The sequence below is a fragment of the Carex rostrata genome, chromosome 14 (assembly GCF_964058835.1).
Source record: "Carex rostrata chromosome 14, lpCarRost1.2, whole genome shotgun sequence".
Lineage (NCBI taxonomy): Eukaryota > Viridiplantae > Streptophyta > Magnoliopsida > Poales > Cyperaceae > Carex > Carex rostrata.
Genome location: NC_135931.1, coordinates 8,902,425 through 8,929,198, shown reverse-complemented (window position 1 = coordinate 8,929,198; position 26,774 = coordinate 8,902,425). Strand labels below are relative to the sequence as shown.

At 34.3% G+C, this 26,774-nt stretch overlaps 2 protein-coding genes across 5 annotated transcripts; both read right to left on the bottom strand.

Annotated features, from left to right (window-relative positions):
* Positions 1 to 1,843: 1,843 nt before the first annotated feature.
* LOC144565396 (ubiquitin-like domain-containing protein CIP73) lies at positions 1,844 to 11,325 on the bottom strand. Of its 3 annotated transcripts, none has more exons than XM_078315135.1 (16): positions 11,118 to 11,325; positions 9,892 to 10,026; positions 9,637 to 9,754; positions 9,268 to 9,336; positions 8,460 to 8,578; positions 8,287 to 8,352; positions 7,517 to 7,663; positions 7,331 to 7,418; positions 6,538 to 6,647; positions 6,049 to 6,213; positions 5,415 to 5,486; positions 5,180 to 5,309; positions 4,622 to 4,939; positions 3,091 to 3,380; positions 2,227 to 2,324; positions 1,844 to 2,101 (listed from the first exon to the last, which is right to left on the bottom strand). In XM_078315135.1, exons 2-16 carry the CDS (start codon positions 10,018 to 10,020, stop codon positions 2,089 to 2,091), a joined length of 1,932 nt encoding a protein of 643 aa, XP_078171261.1. In that variant the 5' UTR covers positions 10,021 to 10,026; positions 11,118 to 11,325; the 3' UTR covers positions 1,844 to 2,088. The 3 variants fall into 3 exon arrangements, with proteins under 3 accessions (XP_078171261.1, XP_078171263.1, XP_078171262.1); XM_078315137.1 differs by having other exon boundaries at positions 5,186 to 5,309; positions 11,118 to 11,317; XM_078315136.1 differs by having other exon boundaries at positions 9,892 to 10,041; positions 11,163 to 11,272.
* A 4,448-nt stretch (positions 11,326 to 15,773) lies between these two features.
* On the bottom strand, positions 15,774 to 21,283 carry PHOX1 (Octicosapeptide/Phox/Bem1p (PB1) domain-containing protein / tetratricopeptide repeat (TPR)-containing protein). 2 transcript variants are annotated; one of them, XR_013514887.1, is made up of 3 exons: positions 19,036 to 21,283; positions 17,306 to 17,513; positions 15,774 to 16,093 (listed from the first exon to the last, which is right to left on the bottom strand). XR_013514887.1 is itself a non-coding variant. In XM_078315133.1 (3 exons), the coding sequence occupies exons 1-3, from the start codon at positions 20,861 to 20,863 to the stop codon at positions 16,066 to 16,068; spliced, it is 2,004 nt and encodes a 667-aa protein (XP_078171259.1). In that variant the 5' UTR covers positions 20,864 to 21,277; the 3' UTR covers positions 15,774 to 16,065. The 2 variants fall into 2 exon arrangements, 1 of the variants encoding a protein (XP_078171259.1); XM_078315133.1 differs by having other exon boundaries at positions 17,366 to 17,513; positions 19,036 to 21,277.
* Between the last annotated feature and the right edge of the window lie 5,491 nt (positions 21,284 to 26,774).

Sequence of the window (26,774 nt, the reverse complement as noted above, 5' to 3'; positions counted from 1 at the left end):
AGTTCTGAAAATAGAAAAACGCGTCGAAAATGCATTTTTAGGCTGTCTGCGACCAAAGTGCGTTCACACTATGCTTCTCAAGTTGTAGATCTTGTCACTTGCTTTTCGAAAAGTGATCATATGCCCAAAACGGAGTTACGAGTCAGAAGTTATGATTATTTTAAATTTAGGCTCCAGTTCTGTGTTCTGCTGCATTGTGGCCAGGCCATTCACACTGGCTGCTACAGTGCATCTGCACTGGGCTCGGACTTTTTCTGTGCGACCAGAGTGCGGATGCATCGAGATCCGTGCACCTGCACGAATTTTGATGCATAGCTTATTATATCTTTTTCAAATTGGCACGTGTTCATAAATCCATCTAAGTACTCAGTACGTCTGTATCGCAATCCGTGCGTTCGCACTGGACATTTTTCTTTGGTTTTCTTCATTTTCTGCAAGTTAAAACTGAGCAAACGCAGTAACTTGATTCTAGATGTATTTTATTTTTTTTATATTCAAAATACAAAATATTTGGTGTTATTTCGTGATAAAAATTAAATCGAATATGTATATAATTTAGGCCTATCAATACTGAAGGTGATTTGAAGATTTTAATTCTTATCACATACTACAAAAAAAATTCCGGTCAATTGTAAGTTCGATGTTTTTATATGTAGAGGGATCTAATTTTTTTTGTTCTTCAGCTGAATGCATGTTTTTGCAATACTTTTAGTTGAGCAGCTTTCTAAGATGTTGGGAATATTTAGCATATAATTTTGTATTTAAATTCCTAATGTTTAGCTCTGTTTATTAAATTTATTTTTAACGAGATGATACAAGAGGGACTTTGAACAATTCCGATGATAAAAGATGGATTACAGTTGATTTAAAATTTTGTTATTACCGCAGAAGCAACGTCCTCTGTCTAGAACTTACAACAGGAACAAAAATAAAATAAACAAAACATCTTATTGCATAGGTCGCGATCCCCATTCTGTCCACTGCGTCCCGTACAATAAAGAGAAATTAAGGGTTGTTTCTCTCGACTATCAGCGTTAGCATTCGTCTCCATCTCTTTACTGCCACGATGGCACTTGGCTCAGAGGAATTAGAATCAATTGAACCGAAATACAACTAATGAACTAAGATGACCAGCATTGGCCCCAGAAGAATCATTTGGATTTACTATGGAGTAAATAGATATATAACTATGAAATAACAACATGCAAGTTTACAACAAATTCTTCTGCCATATTTCCCACCCCCGCCCCCTACCACAAGGCTTCCAATAAATAAACGAATTTACAAAGCAAAAATAACTTCAAATTATTGATAATACAATGAAGAACAGGTCTCGAAATATTACAATGGTACAACTCCTTGGCTGGGAAGTTTATTTCAAGTTATGTAAAAGGTCATAAATTGACTACTTAAATGCAGACTATACCATATTTGATCAGTTTGACAGTTGAATCCAATAATAATTTTATTTTTATAAAATGAAACTTAAATACATTCCTGCTTATTTCTGAAACTACACCAAGTTGCAATTCTCACAACTGCCTATCAATCTACAAGTATAGATATGAATTGTTGATCCACTCAATTGATATTATCATCACATCCTACACTAACTATTCACAATTTAAAAAAGAAAAAAGAAAAAAAAGAGAAGGTCATTGGATAAGCAAGATCCTGTACCTTGCATATTGCATTATTAACTTAACAAGCGCACAAACATGTGCAACAAGATGAATTGGCACCAATCAAAACTCAAAAGAGACAAATGCCTACTGAACTCGCGTTTTTATAACCATTTTCCAGAACTCCAAGTCTACACTATGAGCAAAGTAGCACAAGCCTCTAACGCATGAAACTCTATATGAATAATTTAAAATCCAAGGAAGATAAACAGTTAAATAATGGTACAGACACAAGAGACCCGCCAACAAGACCAAGGACTGGTAGTCGAGGCCACATATGAGTTACATTGCATCTAATTTTCGATTGGAACTACCATTTGACTGAAACAAGTTACCCCAAGAAAACTTTTCACTGGCCAAGATTGAAACCCGACAACATCAAATATGCTCTGACATGACTAAGAAATCAGTTGTTTTTTCTGCAAAAGAAAAGGAGGAAAACATAAGAACCCAACTCACACGAATGACCAAGTGTCAAAAAGCAATGGACAGCGAACAAGTATGAGGTAAGAAAAAGGTACAATACGTGAATGGCACAAAGTACCTCTGACGCTTGGCACTGGGGCCCTCCTCTGGATTGTCAGGAGTTCTTGATACATTTGAGTTCCTCCGAGCATGACCATTGGAGCCCTCTACAGGAGTCTGAAAAGAAAAGGAAAAGAATTTAATTGGCAGAATGAAATGAATCACAGTCAACAATTATTGTGCTAAAAAAAATGGAAATATATTAACTAGAATATATATTCTCAGAATATATGTTTTCTGAGTGAGTCTATGGTACTATGCATATCACGGGTTGTTACCGTGCTACGGCTCTATATTCGAGTTTTCAAATCCTAATGGTCGATCCGAACCGTTCATCTTGTTCTCCATATTAATATGTGTTTGGAGACCAAATTTTACATTTTTTGAAAATTGTTTACTATTTTTTTATATATTTAGAAAATCACTTGATCTGAAAATTCTGGACCATCCAAAAACAGTGATTTTCAATAAATCTAAAAAAATTTCAAAAAATGTAAAATTTGGTCTCCAAACACATATTAATATGGAGAACAAGATGAACGGTTCGGATCGACCGTTAGGATTTGAAAACTCGAATATAGAGCCGTAGCACGGTAACAAATCGTAATATGCATAGTACCATAGACTCACTCTATGTTTTCTATATCAAACAAATTATACTTCTTCATATTTTTATTTTGACCAAAGAACAACTCTTATACCCTCATACAAAAGGAAGTAATAACCCTGAAATCAGCTAGAAAGACCTTTTAGATCAAGGTTATATACTCTTACACCTGCATCCTTCAGATCTTTGTATTAATCTTCTTTTTTTATTAGTAGCCACATAGAAAATACTGCTGGAATGGAATAACAAATTTCACTGAGAGATCCACACACTTACTGCTGCAGCGGAAGCGCTTGACCTGGCATCTACAATTTGAGAAACCACTGGTAAAACCTGAGAAAGCAAATTAGAGAACTGTACTCCCTCCTCAGTAACACCTGAAGTTGCATCCGGAATTCTGGTATCTCCGCTTACATCAGGTGGAGCTGCAGAAGAAGCATTGACAAAGGGTTCCTGACGGGCCGTTCTGCTTCCTCTTAATTGAAATGGATCTACAGCATGTGCTGTTCCTAACCACTCTTGCAACAAAGCAGACACATCCTCAAGTTCTGTATTTGAAGACCCCCCTATGAAAGAGGAAAATGACACATGTTCATCCAGTCCTGGTTTTATTTTAGCATATAACACAACAAAGTTTATGGTTCCATTTAAAATATTTAAAAAAAAAATTACATCTAACCTCAAAAAAAAAAAAATATATATATATATATATAGAGAGAGAGAGAGGCTAATATGCTTTCAGTAGCATATGGGCCTAAATACACACGGTCCAAATTTGAAATTTCAAAATTCAAAAAGTTGATCTGAACCGTTCATCTTGTTCTCCATATTAATATGTGCTTGGAGACCAAATTTTACATTTTTCTGAATTTTTTTACTATTTATTAAGTCACTTTGAAAATTGCTGATCCAAAGGTGGCTTAACAAAACAGTAAAACCGTTGGATCAACGATTTTCAAAGTGGCTTGCTAAATAGTAAAAAAATTCAGAAAAATGTAAAATTTGGTCTCCAAGCACATATTAATATGGAGAACAAGATAAACGGTTCAGATCGACTTTTTGGATTTTGAAATTTCAAATTTTGACTGTGTGTACCGAAAACACATTAGCCTATCTCTCTCTCTCTCTCTCTCTCTATATATATATATATACATATACATATAGGAACCTGCTACGGTGCTACGCGTAGCATAGAGGCCCTCCGTGCAACGGCTCAATATTCGACTTTTCAAAATCCTAATGGTCAATCCGAACCGTTCATCTTGTTCTCCATATTAATATGTATTTGGAGACCAAATTTTACATTTTTTTGGAATTTTTTGACTATTTTTTTAGATTTATTGAAAATTGCTGTTTTTTTATGGTCCAGATTTGCTGAAAACAGCGATTTTCAATAAATCTAAAAAAATAGTCAAAAAATTCCAAAAAATGTAAAATTTGGTCTCCAAACACATATTAATATGGAGAACAAGATGAACGGTTCGGATCGACCGTTAGGATTTTGAAAAGTCGAATATTGAGCCGTTGCACGGAGGGCCTCTATGCTACGCGTAGCATGCTAGCATATTCCTATATATATATATATATATATATATCAATTTTGATGCACCAGTATAATACACCAGACCAGGACAATACTGGTACCGACCCTACAAGTCAAGAAAACAAATGGAGTCATAAAGGTACCAGATAGTATGACCATATGAGTCTTGTTACTTACCTGACAGTATGGTACTTAAATTGGAAACATAGTACATATGATAAAACATCTTAATGCAAAACCAAATTCAAAACTATAAAATCTCACCTGATGCATACACCAAAGGCTCAGATCCGGAGGCAACATTTGGTCCTTGCATAAAATGATCCAAATTTGGCTGGGACCCACCACTAGAGGGCTCACTAGCAGGTGGAACGACACTCCCTGAATCTCCTCTTACTGGCATTCTAGCAAGGACTGGTACAGCAATCATTCTTAGAGGTACTGGAACCATTCTAATTCCAGGCTCTCCATTAAGACCTTGATTAGTCAAACCAGAATTTCTAGCTGCACCTGGTTGTTCTTGTGTTTGCGTACCAGTCTCTCCACTTGGGTTCGCACCACTTGGCGCAGGTGCTCCACGACCTAATAATGTCAGACTGGGTTAGAAAGCAGGAAAAGTCATGACCACACCAAGTGTTGTAGAGATAACAGTCAATCTTTTCTCTAGTTCTTCTGATGGATTTCGTACTTAATCAGGTGCTTATTTGTTCTTTGTACAGATATATTGCTTGTGTTCATTGTACGCATGTATTGTTGGTCTTTTGCCAAAATAATACTATAGTTTTTGCTAACATTCGGAAGTATATCAAATGATAAGTGTACCCGCACGAATATGTATGTCAATATTTCTAGGTCGAAGTAGAGTACGAGAAAGGTCACTGTGCACGCCACGGCTGGAATAGAGATCGCCAGTCTGTCCTGCCAGACTTGATGATGGGAAAAATGGAACAGGCTACAGGGATAGGAAAAAAAAAACGAAAAATGAGAAGATGAGAATTTATTATCCTCACCAAAATGTCAAATAAAAACTTAAATCAAATTGGTTATTCTAACAAACCTGAACCATCAATGGATTTGGTCCATTTCCAGAGATGAACATAGCTGGTCCAGCATTAACTGACGCATCTTGCTGGAATATAACAAAATTGTTAGAACAGACTAAACTGAACATTACAACTCACCTGATCTGCTTTACATCTATCTCTATATGAGACGCAATTCTTTTTTCTATTTGGCTACCAAGCCCCAAGTCCATCAATCTAGGTCCTTGACCACATATTCCCCATTATTAGAACTTCAAATCACAAATGGAAACATTCTGTTGTGTTGCAGTAATACGAATCAAGAGCTAAACGAATCTATGCCAGGCATGTTACCACCAATTATGCCAACAAATTGCTACATAATATTACATGTTATAAGAAGAGAGACTTGCAAAAGGATCCTCCTGAGTAAAAAAAAAATGGTAAAAGGGTTCTTCTCCTCCATGAAATAATCAAAATCCCAGTAGTAATTGTTCCTTTTTAGCATTCCCTTTTGCCTTAACAATACTACTACTAAGAAATGGATGGGTACTTTATTATAGTTTGAGTTAATTTTAATGTCATCAAACTATTATGAAAGGAGGGACATTCAGAAATTCCAGGAGATTTCTCGCAAATTTTAAATTTAAATGGGCGCTTTTGGCATACCGGTGTAGAGCCCGTATCTAGCATAATAGCATTGCGGCCAAGCTCAAGAAGTAATGATCCAAGGTTTTGCATAAGGATTCCTGACCGCATCGACAATGCTTGCAGTTGTGCCCGTGCAGGTACCAGTGTTACATTGGCATGATCAGACAGTTGGGCTGCCAGTTCCTAAATTAATGCAGAGAGTATCATATTAATTCTGAAGGGTACCGAATAAGCAAGAAAGTGTATCCCTGAAGAGGGAAAAAAATTCAGCATATTACAGCATAGGGAAATAATTTGGTACGGCATAGTTTCAGTTAAATTGCAGTTCTGTCCAGGACACAAGGTGATGGACTTCTGACCTAAGGTGAGAGAGCCCAAATCAGGATAGAACATAACAACTTGGCCAAATAACATATGAAATAAAGTGACCCAATTGGTACCTTAACACACTGGGATGTACCTGCTTAAATTGAAATTAAACAAGACAAAAAAAGAGGAACCACGTACTGATAAACAGATTTGGGCCTGAGTCATTAGCAATCTAGTAGAGACTAGAGCTTGGGACAGGTTTGAAACACTTTGTGTCCCATGTCCATGCCCGACTGGTGTTAAGCTATCTGCAAATGATTTTCAATATTTAGGCATCAGGCCATTGTTTTTATATAATAACATAAAAATGGCTAGTCTGTTACTGGTGAGCACATATTATTGAAGCAAAATAGATATTTTTAAAAAGTTCAAATATGGGATTTAAGCCATCCATATGGATCTCAATGCCGAGTTACTTCAAGGGATACAAATTTCTAACTTTTTTGTACATTTACAGTGCTGACTGGATTATTCAAACAGAACATGTCTAATTACACGATAACTATTTTAAAAGGTACCAAATCCAAATTGCCCCAGTATGACTTCACATTTCAATCAAGCTGACTAATTAGGATGGCTGGCATCAACTTCTAAAATTTACATTTTATTTAAAAAGCATCCAGAACTAACTCATATTAAAAAAAAACTAGACCTTCCAATAAGTGGCAATTTTGTTACATGTGATATGAATCGTCAAGGTCACCAAGCATAGTTAAACTTTCTATAGCGTATTGTAATTTGGTGACATCAAAGGTTCACAATGCTCATCTGAGATCAACTAAACAGCTAGGCCTCGAACAAAATAAAAATAAATGAATAAAAAAGAAACCTAGGCTTAACTGTCTGGTACTAAATGTCCAAGTTGGTAATAGACCAAAATCACCATGTTGGTGAATTATTTACTAGAGCCCTTGTGAATTGTGAATCATACCAATATGACCAAAAAAGCCTGCCCTTCTGAATTCCTCACTCATGAATTCCAGATACTGAGATATCGTTGCCAAGGAATCAGGAATTGGCTACAAAGTGGATCAAAGGAACATTAGATTAGCTCATTAGCCACAGAAATTCACGCTTACAAATATCTTTTATAGAATAAAGATGAACTAAAACTCACACTAGGATTCACAGAACCAGTTGAAGTCTCGGCGGATTGGTTCTGAGATGGGACCTGCATTGAGCCAATCTCAACCGTAAATGATCTGGGGTTAAGATGAGGTTCAGTAGACTCTGCTGGCTGAGATTCATGGTTTGCTGCTCCAGCCTGGAAATTAACCAACAAACCATGTGGTTATATTTTGTACTTAATTAACAAAAAACAGTATTACAGAAGAAGTTCCACCAGTAAGGTATGTGCATTCTTCCTCAATGTTGACTTATATAAATAAAAAAAAAGTGAGTCTATGGTACTATGCATATCACGGGTTGGTCCGTAATACGGATCAATATCCAAAAACATTGATTTTCTACATAATTTAAAAAACAGTAAAAAAATTCTAAAAAAATATAAAATTTGGTTTGCAAGTACATATTCATATGAAAATCATGTTGAACAGTTCGGACCGATAAAAATTTGAAAACAAAAATATTGATCCATATTACGGACCAAATCATAATATGCATAGTACCATAGAAATAAATATAGAGATAAATCACCTCAAAGATGACACAAATATGTATCAAATCAAAATCCATAAAAAAAGGTTGAAAAAAATTATTATATAGGAGCAAAGAATTGGTCTTCCATAGCTGTACCCTTCTGACAGTTCTGACCCAATGCATGGCATTGGCAAGTATCTGATCCTTAGTACTAGTAAACAAAAGGACCAAGAATTATATCTCTAATATAAGTAAGAAATAATTTATGTATTTTGTTTCAAATATTACCACAGGATCCACACCCAAGTTCGCCCCACCAGAGGTTCCAAGGGAATTGATGATGCTAGATACAATCTGCTCAAGACAATGTTTTGCAAGTTTACAATGAGGAAGGAGAAACATACTAAAATTCGTGATCACTTATGAAATAAGCCCAACAATATGTTTTAAAAAAATCCAACCTGACCAATGTTGGGAAACCCACGGCTTCTGTGCTGTATATTAATTGCCTCCAAAACGATACTTTCTGTGAGCTGATTGCGTTGATTGTTCAGAGCACCTGATGAAGAATTGGCAGCTCCTGCACCATATACAGAATAGAAAATCATTTAAAGTGAATCTAGCTAATCAATAATTTTGGAATCCATCGTGTTTTTTTTTTCCAAGAGAGCAATTCCATTTATCCTCCTATGAAACAAGAAAACATGGAAATCAATACACCATCTACATTCTGTAAGCAATACCAAAATTAGCCCTCTTACTGTTCTCAATTTTGTAGATATGAAAAACTAAGATGGAAGATCATATACTTGTTCTGAAGGGAACGGGTGGAACATTTTAATGGAAAATTATGAGGTTCTAAATGTAAAGAACAACATTTCAAAAGATAAGAGACCAAATTGACAAAATCTTACTAAGTAAATTCCCGCAATCTTTGAGAGCGGACCATATATTACTGAATTGTGTGGGCCCATTTCTTTCTGAGAGCCCTTAATCACTATTGCAATGCTCCTATCAATAGTCTAATCAAGTGCCAACAGCCCAATGTAACCTCTGAGCCGCAATCTACGATTGCGAGAAATTATATTTTTGAAAATTTCCAATTTCCTTTCTTCTTTCTATAAATTTGTTTGTGTGTTTCTAAACATAATTTTTATTTTCCTTTCTTTCATGTTTCTACTAAATGCATGCTGACAGTTTGATGTCTTTCACGGTAAAAATGAAACTGCTTTTTTAGTAACAATGATAATTGAGAAAAAAAATACATACCTAGATTGTTTGACACACTTTCAGGAGGTTGCCTTACAACAAGATGCAATGTATGACCATCTTCAACATCTGTTGTGTTTTGAATCAAGGAGAATACGGTAGAATTGCATACTAAACCACAAAAAACTTTGTTTTTAAGGCGTTGCTTGGATAGAGAAATATTTTAAGAGTTTTACTGAGAGAATTATTATTCATTTATGATTTGTCCAGGTTCCAACTTTGAAATTCTTCCTGTTATTTTTCTCCATTTAGAAATGAATCAAAAACAAATGGAGAACATAACATTTCAATTAACAAATCATTTTACTTATTTATTTATTGTGAAGATGATTGAAATTAGGAAAGCCAAATAGAAGGCCAGAAGGATACGATAATGAGAAAGGAGTTCATTATCTCTCAGAACTTGCCCTCGGCAGATCAATCGCTGCTGCCCTGACTCTATCCCTGTGACACCAGCAATTTGTTCCTTCAGTTGAGGAACTGGAACCTAAAGTAGAATTAAACAATGAAAACATTATCAAAGAAGAACCATGAGCAATATTGTATTGTATTAACTCCAGAGAATGACTTGAGATATTTAAATTTAACTAGCACAAAGTGCTAAATAAAGACAGACATACGTACACGCTTATTCACCCGCAATGTATATGTCTGAGAATCCAGCGTTTTGATTTTTATTTCAATTTTAGCTGTATCAGCCTCTGTACTGATACCTTCTGATGTTGCTGCAATAGACTCACCCTCCATCGCCATATTAACCTAAAAATTTGTTAACTTGCATGTCATACTCAAGAGATTAATACTAGAGAGATAATAAGTGGGCATTATTAATATTGTAAGACAAGCGTAGCACACTAGCAATTGGCACATGGTAGATCAGTTGGATTCATTTTTTTAAATGACCATTTCTACTGCTGAGCTAAAAAGACAAGTAGGATCCACATATTCCACCAATTTTCCTTGAAAATCAATTAACGCATGCTGGTATCAATAACATCCATGACATTTAATTTATTTCACTGAATTTTCCAACTTTTTGGCATTTCTATTTAATCCCTCTGTTTCTTAGTTTAGCTTATATAATTTTTTATTCCAGCTCTCATACCCATCCTCCAAAACTAAAGAGCACCCTATTAGTAGATTGCATAGGTATATCTGCACCCTAGTATCGATCCTTTTAATCTTTATACCCTAGCCATCCTTAAAGAACTTCAAATATGGACAGTTTTTATGCAGAGCAAGCAGAAGAAGAGGTATCATTTACAAATCCATTGTCAGGTGCCGGTACCACTAACATAAGGTTTCACACACAGAGATGTATAAATAAAAAATAAAGTTTATTTACTTGTGTTACACATACCAATCTCTCAAACTATTTGAGCAACACAAAATAAAGGCATTTACCAAATCTACAAAGCAAACAACAATTTCTCATTTGTTTCTACGTAGGTACAAGCTTAGGTGAGAATAATAATTGTCTGTACAAAGTACTCAGCTCCTGAGTTCCTTTCTGGGGTCCAGATTGAAATAACAATAATCTTAATATAAAATATAAAGATCTGGCATTTCTTGTATAACTGAAACCGAAACAAATCAGATTAGAGTTATACTCAAAGGATCAAACGGTAATTTAAGAAAAAAAAAATCTTTCTTTGAAAAAAGGACACCAGAACAGTAAAATTCTCAACAACAACAAAAACAAGAAAGAAAAGCTGTAGAGCTTTTACACAAGTAGACGGGAGCTCTAAGACTAGAAAAACTGTATAATTGGAGAAGCTCAAGTAGATTCACAATTCAAATGTTAAATCCAATCAAAAGACATAGATAATTGTACAGGATTCGATGAGTACCTTAGCCACCGCCGATTAGTCGAGGACCCGAGAAGATGTAGAGACCTATAACCCTAAATGAAGCCTTATATAGGGGGAGCGGGGGTGGAAGGGGGGGCGTACGGCGAGGGGGGGCAGAGCCGAAATGGCAAGCCTTAAGAGGGGGGTCTGTTTTTCCTCTCGGACAAGCGGACAGAAGTGGAGAGGTTCTTCCAGGAAATTGAGGGAGTTCGCATCCTCTGAGGTAACATAATTTTTGAGTTTCAATCGGCACCGTCCCATTAGAATCGGGGTCAATCTGGCCCAAGCCTGTAATAGACGAGTCTCCTTATGATTTTTGCTACTATATAATGGACGGATTGATTCAAACTAAAAAATACTGTTACCTCAGGTGTTATTATATCGAAATGACATTACAGTTCGGTATTTCTGTATTCAACCGTGTGGTATATTACTGACCTGTGAGTTTGCACTGGCGAGGCAGTTTCATGTGGGGCACAGGTTTCAGTTTCCGAATTATTATATTTTTATGTGTAGTGACTGCCCCAGGAAATCTAGGATTTCTTATTTACCAGTGGAAATATTTTTTCTAGGCAACTTTGGGCTTTGCTTGATTAGCGTTTCAGTATTATTTATTGGAGGACGGGGGTAGCTCCAGTGGCTATTGGACCTATTCATGGATCTAATGAACTTTAATACCGTCGATCCGTATTAAAATATGTGCAAATTGAAACAGTCATGCACGAATTTTAATACATATCAGATGATGATAGAGTCCATTAAACCAAAGTAGCATCGGACCTACTCTTAATTCTATATTTCTATCTATTGAGCATCGATTTTTCTCAGATTTTATGGATTCGCTCGCAGTACTCAATTTTTTTTAGATTTGCTAGTGGTCCTCCAGAATCGGGAATTCGTATTCTCTGCGTCAACTCAAAAAGGAATTTTTAAGTTAATACATCTGAACTTAGTTTCAAGATTCATATAAATTAAATCTATACTAATATTAAAAATCCATATGTTTTAGGTGGAGATCAAATGAACTATGTTTATAATTGAACGGTTCGATATGTATTAATTCAAAAGATGCTCTTTTGAGTTAATGCAGACGATGCAGACTCTAGAATCGGACCAGGGCCGCTGCACAAGGCTCTGTGCATTCTATAGTATTATGTGTTTTATATTGGTCCGGCTATGTCATCAAAGACATTTTAGCATTTTAGTTCCAAGTATCACCAAAATATCACCTGGTTTCAAGATTTATCGGATAAGTTTCAAAACATGAAATTTCCATACAAAATTTATAAATTATTCATGATATTTAGTATCAAATCAAGCAAAAAGAATGATGAAATATAAAGTCGGTAAAATTAATTTCTAAACATTTTTTTTTACCGCTTGTCTTTGTACTAAATAAATTTGACAAAATATAAAATTGTCATGTAAGCACAGCATCTCCATCTCTAATATTATTAGAGTTTCTAATATAAGGTAGCAATTTCTATTTTGATTTAGAGATATGAAAGAGTTTCTTATAAAAAACTATGTATAAAAGTATCTTCTTAAAAAACTGTTTATAAACTCTACTCTGACCAAATGAATGGCTCAAATTATTTTTCTTTTATAATTTATTGTTGATGTGGCTTAATAAAAACTCTAAAATTAATTTTAGAAATATAAAAGTTTAGAAACTTTAGAAGTTTTAGTTTTTAAAAAGTTTAGAAACTCATTTGAATTACTAGAATAAAGATGCTCCTCAAGTAAATCATTTTGAAAAATCCAATTTACGCATATTCTATAGATTATGAAGTCGGCGACGTGGCTAAATATCATCACTAACATAATCTTTATTAGATTTAGTAAAATAAATTTATACACTTGTATACGAAATAAGTGGATCTAAATTGATCAAAAACATGAACAAACAGTGTCAATGGCATTGGATATTAATAACAAGGACAGTGATAATTAACCCCGCAATTAACCCCGCACAAAATGCCAAAAAACTCCAGCTGTCATTTTTTTTCATAAGGTATTAATACTTACGTACAGAAGTATTTATCTCGAAGAACGAAAGTATTTATCCCTAAGCAGGAAAGTATTTAGGGGACCATGCACATTTTTTTTATGGAGGGTGGGGGGAATCTCAAATCACATGAGGGACCATGCACATTTTTAGAGGTGGGTTTTTTTTTATCTCATTTCAATCTCGTCCATATTTCTCACGATCTATGAGAAATTTTGCGAATCTAAAACCACGAACGTTTTTTACGTAATTTTCTCTTTCAAATGAGATCCATGATGATATACTTTCGAGCAAGTCGTTACAGAAGTATTTATCCCTCATCGTGCAAGTATTTATACCTATACTTGAAAGTATTTTTTTGCATATAATACTTATAATACTTGATATTAATACTTTCATATGTCAGTATAAATACTTATAATACATGATATTAATACTTTCATATATCAGTATAAATACTTATAATAATTGATAGTAATACTTTCATATGTCTGTGTAGGTATAAATACTTGCACGATGAGGGATAAATACTTCTGTAATAACTTGTCCGAAAGTATGTCATCATAGATCTCATTTGAAAGAGAAAATTACGTAGAAAATGTTCGTGATTTTATATTCGCAAAATTTCTCATATATCGTGAAATATGTGAACGAGATTGAAATGAGATAAAAATAATTTGGAATGGGGGGATGGTGGGGGGATGGAATGGGGGGGAGTAATATAATTGTTCTAATAACAAATAGTCTCAATTTTTTATTCATTAAATTTTAACTGTGGAATTTTATATTATTTCAAGAGTTTGGCTGACTTTTTATGAACAATATTAATAGGGGATATATATAAATTTCTCATATAAAACAAATATCCATTTTATTAGTTTTTTGTTCCAAAAGTTATAGAATAATATTTTTTTTTTGAAAAATCTTCGCGGAAGCTACAAAGTTGTGAGAGGGAATTTAACTCTTGACCTTTTGAGTAACTAATAATTTTAAAACTTTTTTTCTAGCCAACTGTACCACCTTCCTTTTTAATAAAATAATAATTTAGAACTTTACTTCTATCGACACGATTTATACCAAAATAGTAGAATCCCTCGTAACTCATATGACTCATCCAATCTTCTCTCACACCACTATTAAGTATTCACAGTAATTCACCATTCCATTTAACAAAAATAAGCTATTAAATAATCTTTGGAAATCACAGGGTTAAAAAAATAACAAATTATTAAAAGAAAAAATTTCCCTGCTGAAGTGGTTTTTAAATAGCATCTTAAACACCATTTTTTAGGAACAACATAGGAATTAATCAGCTTATCAGCAACACAAGTAATAAGGTAAATAAAGACGCTCTTGGAACTTAAATTGACCGAATTGAAACATGGGGTTTAAATTACTGACCTCTGGGAATGTTCGACTAATTTTCAATATCAACACATGCCTACCATTTCCATTCGTTTACAAAATGATCCAAATGATCAAATACCCAGAAGAAATAATCGGTTACAAAATGTAACGTGACCTGTAGAATTTGCCCGAAATTAGTACAAGCCTAGACCAACGTCCCTGACACGATATTTTTAAGAAATTGTAAAGGATGCACAAATAATGGAGAGAAACTTTCCAGTATCAGCTTCCTTTGCGCCAACCACCAGTATGTAATTATATTGCGCTATTTGTGCTTCCTGTACCTGAAATAAAAAAGGAAGATCCATATGTTGATAATTCAATCCGTGAACTTAACCAAAAATGGTATAAAATTCAGGCTATTGTAAGAAAGAGGCAGACCTCCTTTTGAAATCGTACGGTCTGGGGAATCACTGACGACATAATACCCAGCTTTATGTATATGCTCATATAGGGCACCTGAAAAAACAAAATATTTGATTTGAATTTTGAAGTAACATAGTGCAAAAAAACACTGTTAAAACTTTAGTGACTTCATCATTTTCAAAGTAACACAGTGCTAAAACCTGTGTATGATATTTGATTTAAGTTTTATAAATCTTATTACTACGAAAATTATAATACGTATTAGCTATCTAAACATAAAAAGTACAGTCATAAACAAATTAAATAGACCGAACTAACTAGGATCTTTCCAGAAGGTGTTTGAGGACGAAAAAAATTAGAGGCATGGGGATAAGTATTTTGACAACGTTAATTTGAATTCATGCAGCGCACAAGTTATATTATCTTTGATTTCAACTGTTTTGCTTATGCGCTACATAAAGTCAAACCAACACTAGTATCTTTACCCAAATCATGGGTTCGTTCCACATGTTAATTGAGAATTATTTTGCAGAACTAGAGAAGGGAGATGATGGTTTCGTTTTCCTATTAATTATTAATCTTGAAGACTTCTGATTAAATATATGGCATAGATGCATTTTTTTTTCCAAAGATTTAACATTTTATAAAAGGACATGTTAGCATATTTAGAATTAAACGTAAATTTGAAAACAGTTCAATAGTTCAATGAATTGATTGAATAAAACAAATTAAGCACTTGATTGAACGGAATATAATATTAAAAACAAAAAACAAAAAAACTTCTCTTATTAAACAAATGTTTAACCGTCCGTTATACTCATCATCAGAGAAAATTAATTTCATTTAGCACAGTTTACGAACTCTTGAAAAAAAAATATCAAACTAGTAATAGACATGCATTAATTCCAACAGATGAAATACAAATCTTACCAATGATTACAAATTTCTTTTTGAACTGATTTAGAAAAACAAAAAGTGTTACCACGTCAATCTAACATTTCATATGGACCAGAATGTCTGTTAAGATATGGGAAACAAATATAAATGAAACAAATGATGTAATTATGTAGGAAGCTTTAAACTCGCCAACCTACACATTTTCTCTAATACTTCTCCAAAGCTCCAGATTTTGACAAACCATCTTTCGCTCCAAAGAAGAAACAATACCTACCTTTCACCAAAGAAATGAGGCAAACTGCAAATTGAAGAGCAAGGAACACAATTATTGTTTAAAACAGCAAGTATATTTCCTTCTTGACAAAGTATAACTCGAGGTATTGCTGTTACCAGCATTGGACCATGCTGCTTTATATTTTGCTATCTAAAATTGGTAAGAAGATTGTAAGCCCGAGGTCACTTAAAATGCACTGGGTTAAAAGGGGTATTGCGATTGAGAGAATCATCCTATACTTAAAATTTTTAAGTTAAAAAAATCTACTTGATCAAATTTTACAAATTTTTTTTTTTACGGTTTATTAAGTATTTTACAAAATCATTGTTTTTAGACCATTGAATTTTTGTATCCATCTTAATAAATAGTAAAAAAATTCAAAAAAAAAAATATAAAATTTGATCTACAAGCACATTTTAATATATCCATCATGTTGAGCGGTTTGGATCGACTGTTTGGACTTAAAAAAATGTAGAGTGTAATCCGGTGACACCAAGAAAAGGTGCAAGTAATCCCTCCTATATATATATATATAGAGAGAGAGAGAGAGAGACAGAGTCGGGCTATGGTGCTTCATGGAGTAAAGTGAGTATTTTACTTCATGTCTATATCTTCAATTTCAAAGTTCAAAACGTCGATCCGAACCGTTCAAGTTGATCTCCATATTAAATTGTGCTTGGTGACCAAATTTTACAATATTTAGAAATATTTTACTATTTTTTTAGAATTTTTTAAAATCACTGTTTTCAGAAAATTGTGGACCATACAAAATCAGTGATTTTCAAAAATTCAAAAAACTAGTAATAAATTTTCAATAAATGTAAAATTTGGTATTCAAGAAAAAATTAATATGGAGATCAACTTGAATGGTTCGGATCGACATTTTGAACTTTGAAATTGCAAACTATGATGTGAAGTAAAACACTCGCTTTACTTCAAGAAGCACCGTAGCCCAACTCTCTCTCTCTATATATATATAAATTTTGCAATATCCATAACTCAACTTGGAATCAACACACCAGTTGGGTTGAGCTGAGTAGAAATTTGGTTAACAAGATTATTTGGTGATGAATTGAGGGTCAAAATCATTAATATTAGGAGGTTAATTAAACATTTGGGGGGATCGAAACCACACTAGTCTATTCCAAAATTTCTCTTCTGCAATAACAGACAAATTAGTCCTAAAACCAAAAATTTATTCACATAAGTTATTCTAGAAAAGAAATTAGAGAGTACCCCAAAATATGCATATAAAACGCCCAGCACCAAAAGCAGCAAATAGATTTTCACACGTACTGTATATGTTCCAATACATGATGCAGCCTTGGGGTCCTACGGCGAAACAGAGGCTCAAGTCTGAAGGAAGGGATACCACTGCTCCACCGCTTTGCATCATACATTTCATTCCACGCCTGTATTATTTCGTCAATTTTGAATCCAAATCCTACAAACAAAACAAAGGAGATAACAACTTAGCATTTAACAGAGAAACCTGCATCAAATATGAAAAAGGGTCCAGAAACTCTTTTTTTCCACTTTTTTTTAATCAGTAGGTGTCTATTTTCTTTGTACAACCTCATTTACCCTTTCGATCAACAAAAACTCAGCTAAAATAAACTCAATAAAGGGTGCAGAAAACAAGAAGATCCTGCCATCTTTTATCTCACTTTGATCTACATCTCCATCTCCATCCAATTCATGTATTTTGAAAAATCACAAGTCCCAAACTAACCAAGAATCAAACAGGAAAAAAAATCCATGCTAATATTTTCTATTTTCTGAATAAAGAAATCGTGCCCACACATATTAGAAGCAAAAGCAAGATAAAGTGGGAAGATTTTAAGCCCCCTGATTAATTATCTATGATGTTAATTCAAGTTAATAGCTGCATCATTTGGAGTTAACAACAAAATAATGGAGGGAGTAATGAACAATACCATATCTAGAATTTTTGAACAGAAGTTCTAGGACCAATCTAGAATTTCTATAGATCAAATGGTGCCTAATCTCGTATAGATCTCAACTAAACCTTGCAATAACTTCAATAGTACGTAAGATCACATTGTTTTTACATGAGCAGTCTGTATTATGAAACCATTATTACTGTACTCTCATTTTTAAAAGGAGATATTGATGTACTTGTATTAGTAGTCAGTACAAACAAAATTATCTCTTAAGATTATTTTTTATTAAATAAGAAACAGGTGTTTTTTTGCATGCATTATAGAAGATAACACAGCAGGAGTATAATGTCAAACAATAAATAGTATTATAATATGAATACTATACTGTGATACTGTCCAACTGTCTAGCTGTCTACAAGTTTAATTTAATTGAAAAGCCCATTTCTACTAACACATGCATAATAGAGCATAACTAAACAAGTACGGTATTAATAAATGCACATTTTAGCTGTCAGTACCTTTAAAAACCACACATTAAGTGTTCCTTTTAACGTCACAAGCAACATGGATAGCCCAAAAGGAAAAGAAACAAACATTTTTAAAAGCACCATGACATGCACGTGCACAATATTAAAATATTCATGAATGCAACAAACCGTAGAATATGCGATCAGTACTAGTTAACAGCTATTTACAATCATATGCCTTCTGACTAATATTTAAGTACTAACAGTCAGTACCAGCACCAGACCTGAAAAATAATATATGTATAGTAGATGTTGTCGTCTGGTCTTCTGCCTAATCCAAAAGTACTGGCGGTCTGTATCAGTACCAGGCCTGACTGGTATTGTGTGTATAAAACACAGAGACTGCCAACACCAGCCTGGTATGGCTTACAAAATGACATTGCCATTTATATTGTTGTTATATACCAGTACCGGATCTGACTGACAGAGTGGTATGGTATAGTATAGCCGAGAAGTACCACCAGAGCACCAAACCCCCAACGAATACATAAAGCACATAAGTAAAGTGAAATTCAAATACCATATTGGCACATACCTTCCTGAGCGGTCTCATGTGCGCAGTGATTCTTTATCATTACAGCAATATCAGTGGGCGATGCCCCCGCTAATTTAAATTTCTCTACTGCCTCCATTAGACACTCTTCAAAAGTAGGTATGCCCAACTTGAACTCCATCACTGACCTCTCATACAACATGGTGCCCCACAAGATGTTTATCTGGGACCGCATGTTGGCAGCCAGCTCGGCCGCCTCATCAGTCGACACATCCCGAAAGTAGGCCCCAAGGTTGATCTTATCCAACAGAATTTTTTCCTCATTTGGTTTAGAAATATTCTTTAATCTTATTTCCTCAGTCTTTTCCCACATCTCCATGCCCCTCTCCATGTTCTCCTCAGCTTTGTTAAAAAGCTCCAGGGCATCTGCAGAGGGCTCATAGTACCAATTTAGTTTCGCTTGCTCAAAGAATTGTTGGCCCAGTGCAAGGTGAGCTTCATAAAATCCTGGATCTACACGCAGAGACTCTTCATACATCTTCTCGGCCTTGATGTATTCACTCTGGGCCCACTCAAAAGCCGACTTCACTAATTCAGCTATAGATTCCTTTGTATAATCTTCAGGTAAATATAGCATTTTTCTGGCACGTGACATGTGAACATTTCCCCAATTGAAAAATGCCAGAGCTGCCATTTCTTGGTACTTTTTCTCAGCCAATTGAAATATTTCTTGTGCCTCTTCACTAGTTACTGTCTCTTCCATGGCCTCAGAATACAGTTTTATTCCCAAATCATGCAAATCCAGATATGAATCGGAATCCAATCCAACATGATTCTTGAACAGCCTTCCGAACTGGATGATCCAGTCCTCAGGTTCTTGTCTCACACTGCAATTCTCACTGTCGGCAGTTTGGTTTTTCTCTGACCCACTAATTGAATTTCCAATATTGCCCTCCTCTGAAACAAGCTCTTGCTCGGGGTTTGCTTCGGTTACGTATAGTCTCACCGAGCCTTCGTCTGAAGATTCCTGGGCAAATCTGAGCTCATCAGAGGTGGTAATTGTTACCAAGTCACCTTCTTTGTCCTTGTATTTTACTAAAACTGCTTTCAACCCAGGAAATTTCGACCGTACAGTCTCCATCAATTGGAAAATGGTGCAATTGCCCGGTATTTGTGCATTCCTGATATCATCTCCAAAAACCAACTTCACAGCCTTCATGGGTACTTCTTCTTCTTTAGCCTCGGGTAGCTTCTTTTCTTCCTTCACAAACAATTTATTCTCAGTTTTTTCAGATTTATCTCTCTTTTTCTTCTTAGGCTTCTCCTTTGGTACCACAGTCTCTCTCGGTCCCACAATTTCTTTCTCATCCAATGCAATCCCATTGGCTTCCATAGCCTTTTTTACTCTCTCAGAGATTTCCAAGGCAGCTGTGTTCTTTGGCTCCATAGAAAGCACCACCTGGACATCTCTATATGCCAGATCGAGCCGGTTCAATGCCTCGAAACACTGAGCCCGCTTCAACAGGGCCTTGCTATACTTGGGTGTAAACTCCAGCGCCAAATTACACTCGTTTATTGCCCGATGGTACTCAACCGGGTTAATTTTCATGTAACAAGTTGCCATATTAGTGTGTAGTAATGCAATATCTTTGTGGTTCTTCGGGAGAAGTTTAATAGCCTTTTCGTAGAGTTTAATTGCACCTTCAAAATCCTTTCGTTGAAGTAATTTATTTCCATCTTCTCTCAATTGATTTGACATGTCGATAAAAATCGCCATGTCTTGATCTAGAACCTTTGAGCTATGATTTGAGCTCGTGTCGCTCGGCTTTCCTCCCGAGCTCTTTTTCTTCCTTGTAGTTGGTTTTCCCATCTCTTTTTCTCGCAAAAGTAAATCTAAATAACTTTTCTTTACAAAACACTTCGACTAAACCCGTTAACAAAGCTCAAGAGAAAAACAAAATAAAACACTACTGAAACTCCAAATCAGTCGAGAAGAACACAATCTCTCTCCAAATTTCCCAAACCAGAAAGCCAGGAAATTAAGTGGAATTCTTCACGAAAGAGTGAAAAAGGAAACTTATCTGTAAATGGGATAATTCACGGATTTCTTCTCTTTCCCTTCTCTTCACTGTTAAGCTTCACAAACTAGGTAAAAAGAAGAAAAGAGGCCACCAACTCCAATTCCATTCCAATTTATGGCTCTCAGGTGAAGAATCAAGAAAAGAGGTTCGTGACACGCAACCGAAATGCTGGTGTGCTTTCTTTTGTTCTTTTGTTTTTCGTTATTTCTGTTTTAAAATCTGGGGTGGTGGGTTTTGGTCCTTTTGGGGCTAAATAATTCGTTGGGTTTCGCGAAGATGACACGAAAAGGAGCGAACTCCACACCTGTTTCTCGTGAAGAGTTAAATACTGTATGGCATAATATATGTAACTAAACATGTAGCACTTCTTTCAGTCACTAAACCTGTCAAAAAGAACGTCCTTAATTACTCAGTTTACGAAAAACTACAGAAATCAGGTAACACAGACGTGGTATATTCTTTCCAGCGTATAGAGGTGGTGCAAGTAAGACAGCACACAGGCGGGCCGTTCCAAATTGGCTGCCGTTTTTCTGGAAAGTGTATATGCTAAGGACCCACAGTAGTGTACCCCGAATCCGGTTCTTGTCCGGATTTTTAAAATCATTTTTAATCATCTCCAAAGTTGTGCAATTATTCGAACTTATTATTATGAATAAACCATTTAATTAACTTACTCTGTTCACTTCAATCACACCGAAATCAGAGTGGATTTATTTGAGTTTGACGTCTTAACTTCTTTGCAAACTTCAAGTGTTACGAATTTCACATTATAATATAATAAATTAAGTCATATATTAGCTTAATGCAACACCTACTCCACTCAGACTACAAAGTTTTTTTTTCGCTATAACTTTGTAGAAGGATTTGTAAAACTATTCTTGAAGATAAAAAAATATGTTGTGTCCCACCTAATTTAGATATATTTTATCTAACTGAAATCATTACTCAGTCTCTGAATTAAGCATTAGGATGTGATTTCTAAAATAAAAATACTGAATCCTAACATGAAAGTAATTATTTTTTTTTCAAAGTTTGAAAATCTATAGTAATTGAAGTAAACCAAATATGCATTCAATGAGGAAAAAAAATCCAATTCTTATCCATCACTAATAATTATTATATTTAATTTAAGACCATCCTGAAAATCTATAGTAATTGAACTAAATCAAATATGCATTCAATGGGAAAAAAAATCCAATTCTTATCCATCACTGATAATTATTATATTTAATTTAAGACCATCCTAAATTTATTCTCAGGTAAGCAAGGTCCGGGTGTTAAAATATTCAGGCTAAATAAATTTTAACTGACAAATTCAATACTTTACTTTAATTTGAGATTTGAAGCCTCTAAGCAAATATGCATTCAATGAGAAAAAAAAAACCAATTCTTATCCATCACTAATAATTATTATATTTAATTTAAGACCATCCTAAATTTATTCTCAGACAATCAAGCTCCAGGTGTTAAAATATCCAGGCTAAATAAATTAACTGACAAATTCAGTACTTTATTTTAATTTGAGATTTGAAGCCTGTAAGCAAATGAAGGTAGATATAGTGGTGCATATCTTTGCTGCTACCAAATTTCCAAATGCACGGAGGAGAGGTGCCGTGTGGGCCCGGGATAAACTTACTTAGACTCCAAGGTCCCCGGGTTTGTAAAAGCCAAGGAAGTAATGTCCAAGAAAGTTAGTTTTCGTCTTCCTGTACCTAACAATCCGATATTTTTATTAATACCCAATCTAAAATAAAAATTATTAATTATATCCGCACAATTTGATTTTTTACAAATATTCAAACTGGCCACCTAGAGGCTGGTTCTAAAAAAAAAAAATTAAAATTAAAATTAAAATTTTCAAATCGGCATGGCCAGTTTGAAAATTTTAATTTTTTTTTTAAGATTAAAATTTTGATTTTTTTTAAATATTTATTAGATTACTTCTTTGATATATAATTAGCATAATTATAATCAAAGGTTTTAAATAGCGTTTATCGTGTCATAGAAAACAACGCTATGTCCGTATAGCGTCGTTATAGTGTTAAAAGGAACCTTATTTATAATGTGTAATTAGCATAATTATACTAAAATACGTTAAATTACTTTAAATTATGTTAAACTACACTAATTATACTGAAATACGCTAAATTATGCTAAATTAGGCCGATTTTGTGATGCGCGCAAAAGCGTATGCACAAAGTTTCAGTACAATGATGTACTTTTTAAACCTTTAACACACGTTTGAGTTAAATTGCAAGTGCACAATTCTATCAAAGTAGTATTTGAGATGTCGAACCGCAGGGAGTACGATAAAAACTTAGTTTAAACTTTAGTAATAAATTTCAGAAAATAAAATAAAGTAAAGTGCAATAAAAGTAAATTGGGGGGGTTTTGTTCTAACAATTCCTAAGGTTGGGTTCAATACCCAAAAGAAAGGAGTTTGAAACAATAATTGTAAATAAAAGTAAAAGAAAGGAATTGATTTGCTTTCAAGATTTAGAGATCTAGGGGTCTTTGGTCTACAATCCCTTGCTAACTCTATCTATTCGGTATTTGTTTGAATTCATGTATGATTTGATGAGGTTTCTAACCTAAAGTGTTAAAAAGGGTCACGGTCGTGAATTAATAACGTGCCTAGATAATTTCGGACTTCACGGTCGTTCTTCACCCTAATTATCTAGACCCATTAAGCTCTTGTTAGCCTATATTGACTAATTACTTAATCAATATAGGTGTCCTAAGTAGGGGTTTGACTTCACGGTCGTTCTTCACCAAACCCTAACCCTTAATTTCTATAGTTCCGGTTATAGGTATCAAAGTACGGTCGCTTCTAACCTAAAACCTAAGATATTTGTGTTCATAATTTGGTACTCTCCTCTCATCCTTCTTTGGATCTTTTGCTTAACAAACCGATTCCAAAGCGGGACTACCACGATTTCAAGTACTAAACTATGTAATCAACACAAATGATAAATCACAAAAATTAACAATCAAATCCCATAAAACAATCATAATAAAAACAAATAACCGAATAAAATAGAATCAAACAAGTTCATGCATTGACCTAGACCCCTAGAGAGAGATCTACTCCCTCATGGAGAGATCCATTACAAAAATTGGCAAAGTAAGAAGAAATGAAATAAAAGAAGTAATTACACCCTTTAACAAATCAAAAACCTCTATCTTGCCGACTTCTTGCTCAGGAAACCCTTCTTCTCTTTGCTTGAAAGCTTTCCTTTTCTCCAGAATTTATCGCTAAGTATTGTGTATATAGAGAGAGAATGAAAGAGGAAGAGATGAGATGAATGGAGAATGAACCCCCCCTCTTTTATAGCCAAGGATCATGCCCAATTAAGAGGCTAGGAAGTGGAGTTAGTGGGTGCTATATTTGGACTGTTTTCCAGGATTGCCTTGTCCATATTTGGCTGTAAAACGCATCCATGAAGTGCCAAAAATAGAAACCGTGTTGAAATTATGTAAATTTGGCTTTTCTGCGGCTCTAGTGCGGATGGTTGATCCGCACTGCGGGTGGTCTCATCCGCATTGGCTCTGAGTTTCCTTATTTAACTTCTGCGAATTAGTTGAATGCGGATGGCAGTGTAGATGGATGACCCGCACTGCGGGTGGATTCTACTTCTTTGAAGGTTCTGAAATCGGCTAAGTATTGAGTGCGGCTGGGCTCATCCGCACTGCGGGTGGAAGTTCATCCGCATTAGGCTCAGACTTTTCCTGTGCTGTTGGAAATGCGGCTAAGTCCTCAGTGCGGTTGCATTGATCCGCACTGCGGGTGGTTTTGATCCGCACTGAAGGGTATTTTCGCCATTTTCCATCATTTCCTGCAACGAAAAGCTAAATAACCGCAGTAACTTGATTCCAGGTGTATTTAAATCATTTTATATTAAAAATACAAGATATTTGAGGTTGTTTTATGATAAAATCTAGATCAAATGTGTATATAATTTATGCTTATCATTTTGTGTCGTTTTCATAAATTATAAAAAATATTAAAAAATTTTCCAAAAAAGTAAAAATTGGTATTATACGAGTTCATTATATAACCAATTTATTAAGCTACTTAGATCGAAAAATAGAAACAAAAATCTTAATCGGAAACTTCGTTGTCATTTTTCGTCTTTCAGTGAAGATATCGTCTCTCTTTGCGTAATTTAGCGTATTTGAGCTTAATTTAACATAATTTCAAGTAATTTAGTGTATTGTAGTATAATAATGCTAATTGTATATTATAATTAAGGTTTTAAATAGCACGCTATAGCGTTTTCGGACCATAAAAGCTATGGCGCTATCTGTGCTATTTTGCACTACAGCCGCACTATATGGGCATAGCGTTGTTTTCTTAGCTATTCCGCTATGACGCGATAAACGCTATTTATACTTTTGATTATAATTATGCTAATTACACATCAAATAAAGTAATCTAACAAATATTTTAAAAAAATTGAATTTTTAATCTTAAAAAAAATCATTTTTATTTTACTTATAAGATACTAATTTTTATTTGAAATTTTATATTTTTTTTAAGAACCGACCACCTAGTGATCGATTTGGACATTTAAAAAAAATCAGATTTTATGGGTATAATTAATAATTTTTATTTTAGATTGGATATTAATAAAAATGTCGGTCCAGGATAAACTTTTTTTCTATTTATTTTTTATTTTTCTCTTTTTTTTTTATTTCTTCGCCTTTGGTCGGTTAGTCGGTTGCGCCAACTGATCTTTTGTGACGTAGGTTGAACGAATCAACACGGTCAAAGTCAAATTTGGAATGTGGAGAGTACAATTAAGCGTGCTAACTGCTAACTGCTAAGATTCCAATACAGCGATATTGTGAATTGTGGTGGTGGGATTTAAAAAAAAAAAATGAAAAGTTGTTATCGATTTCCATTTGCGCTTAAAAAGTCCAATTTACAGTTCTACATTAGAAACCATTAAAACTAAAATAATAATATATTTAAACCGGTACCAACACATGGTACCGGATCTAAACTTATCCCCGAAATAGAAAAAAGCTCAACAGGGTCAGGGGTGTCAATGGCACCCTTTTACTCGTTTACCTGACCCGTACCGTATTCAAAAACACGGGTAATGGTAAGATTTTTTTTTCGTTAGCTAATTGGGTACGGGTACGGGGTAATGATTTTTTTTTTCTGTTATCTTACTCATTTTCATATAAGATAATTTTTAAAAATAAAATTGTAGATATATAAATATATATTTGTATGAAGATGATACATGGCACAATAAAATTTTGTATTTTATTAAATTTTCATAATAAAAATTAGTTGTATTAATTATTTTTTCTTATTTTGAAAAATATTTTATTGAAAGCATAAATCGAAATGTTAATGACACTTTTTTATCCGTTTACCCGACTAGTTACCGTATCCGAAAAGACGGGCAAGAGTAAAAAAAAAATTTCGTTATCACAACGGATACGGATATGAAAATATCTCCACCCGACCCGTATCATACCCGTTGACACCCCTAAACAGGGTCACAAGAGACTATAATCAATAGCTGCAAAACCATGAGATCATCAAGCAAACATATGTAGGTCGAGCCAGTAAAATATACATTTATTTCTACTTATATTTGAAATACCCCAGTAAAATGCACTGCATAATAGTTCATCCTTGTTCAATCTTATAAGATTGAGGCTATGGTACTATGCATACCACGG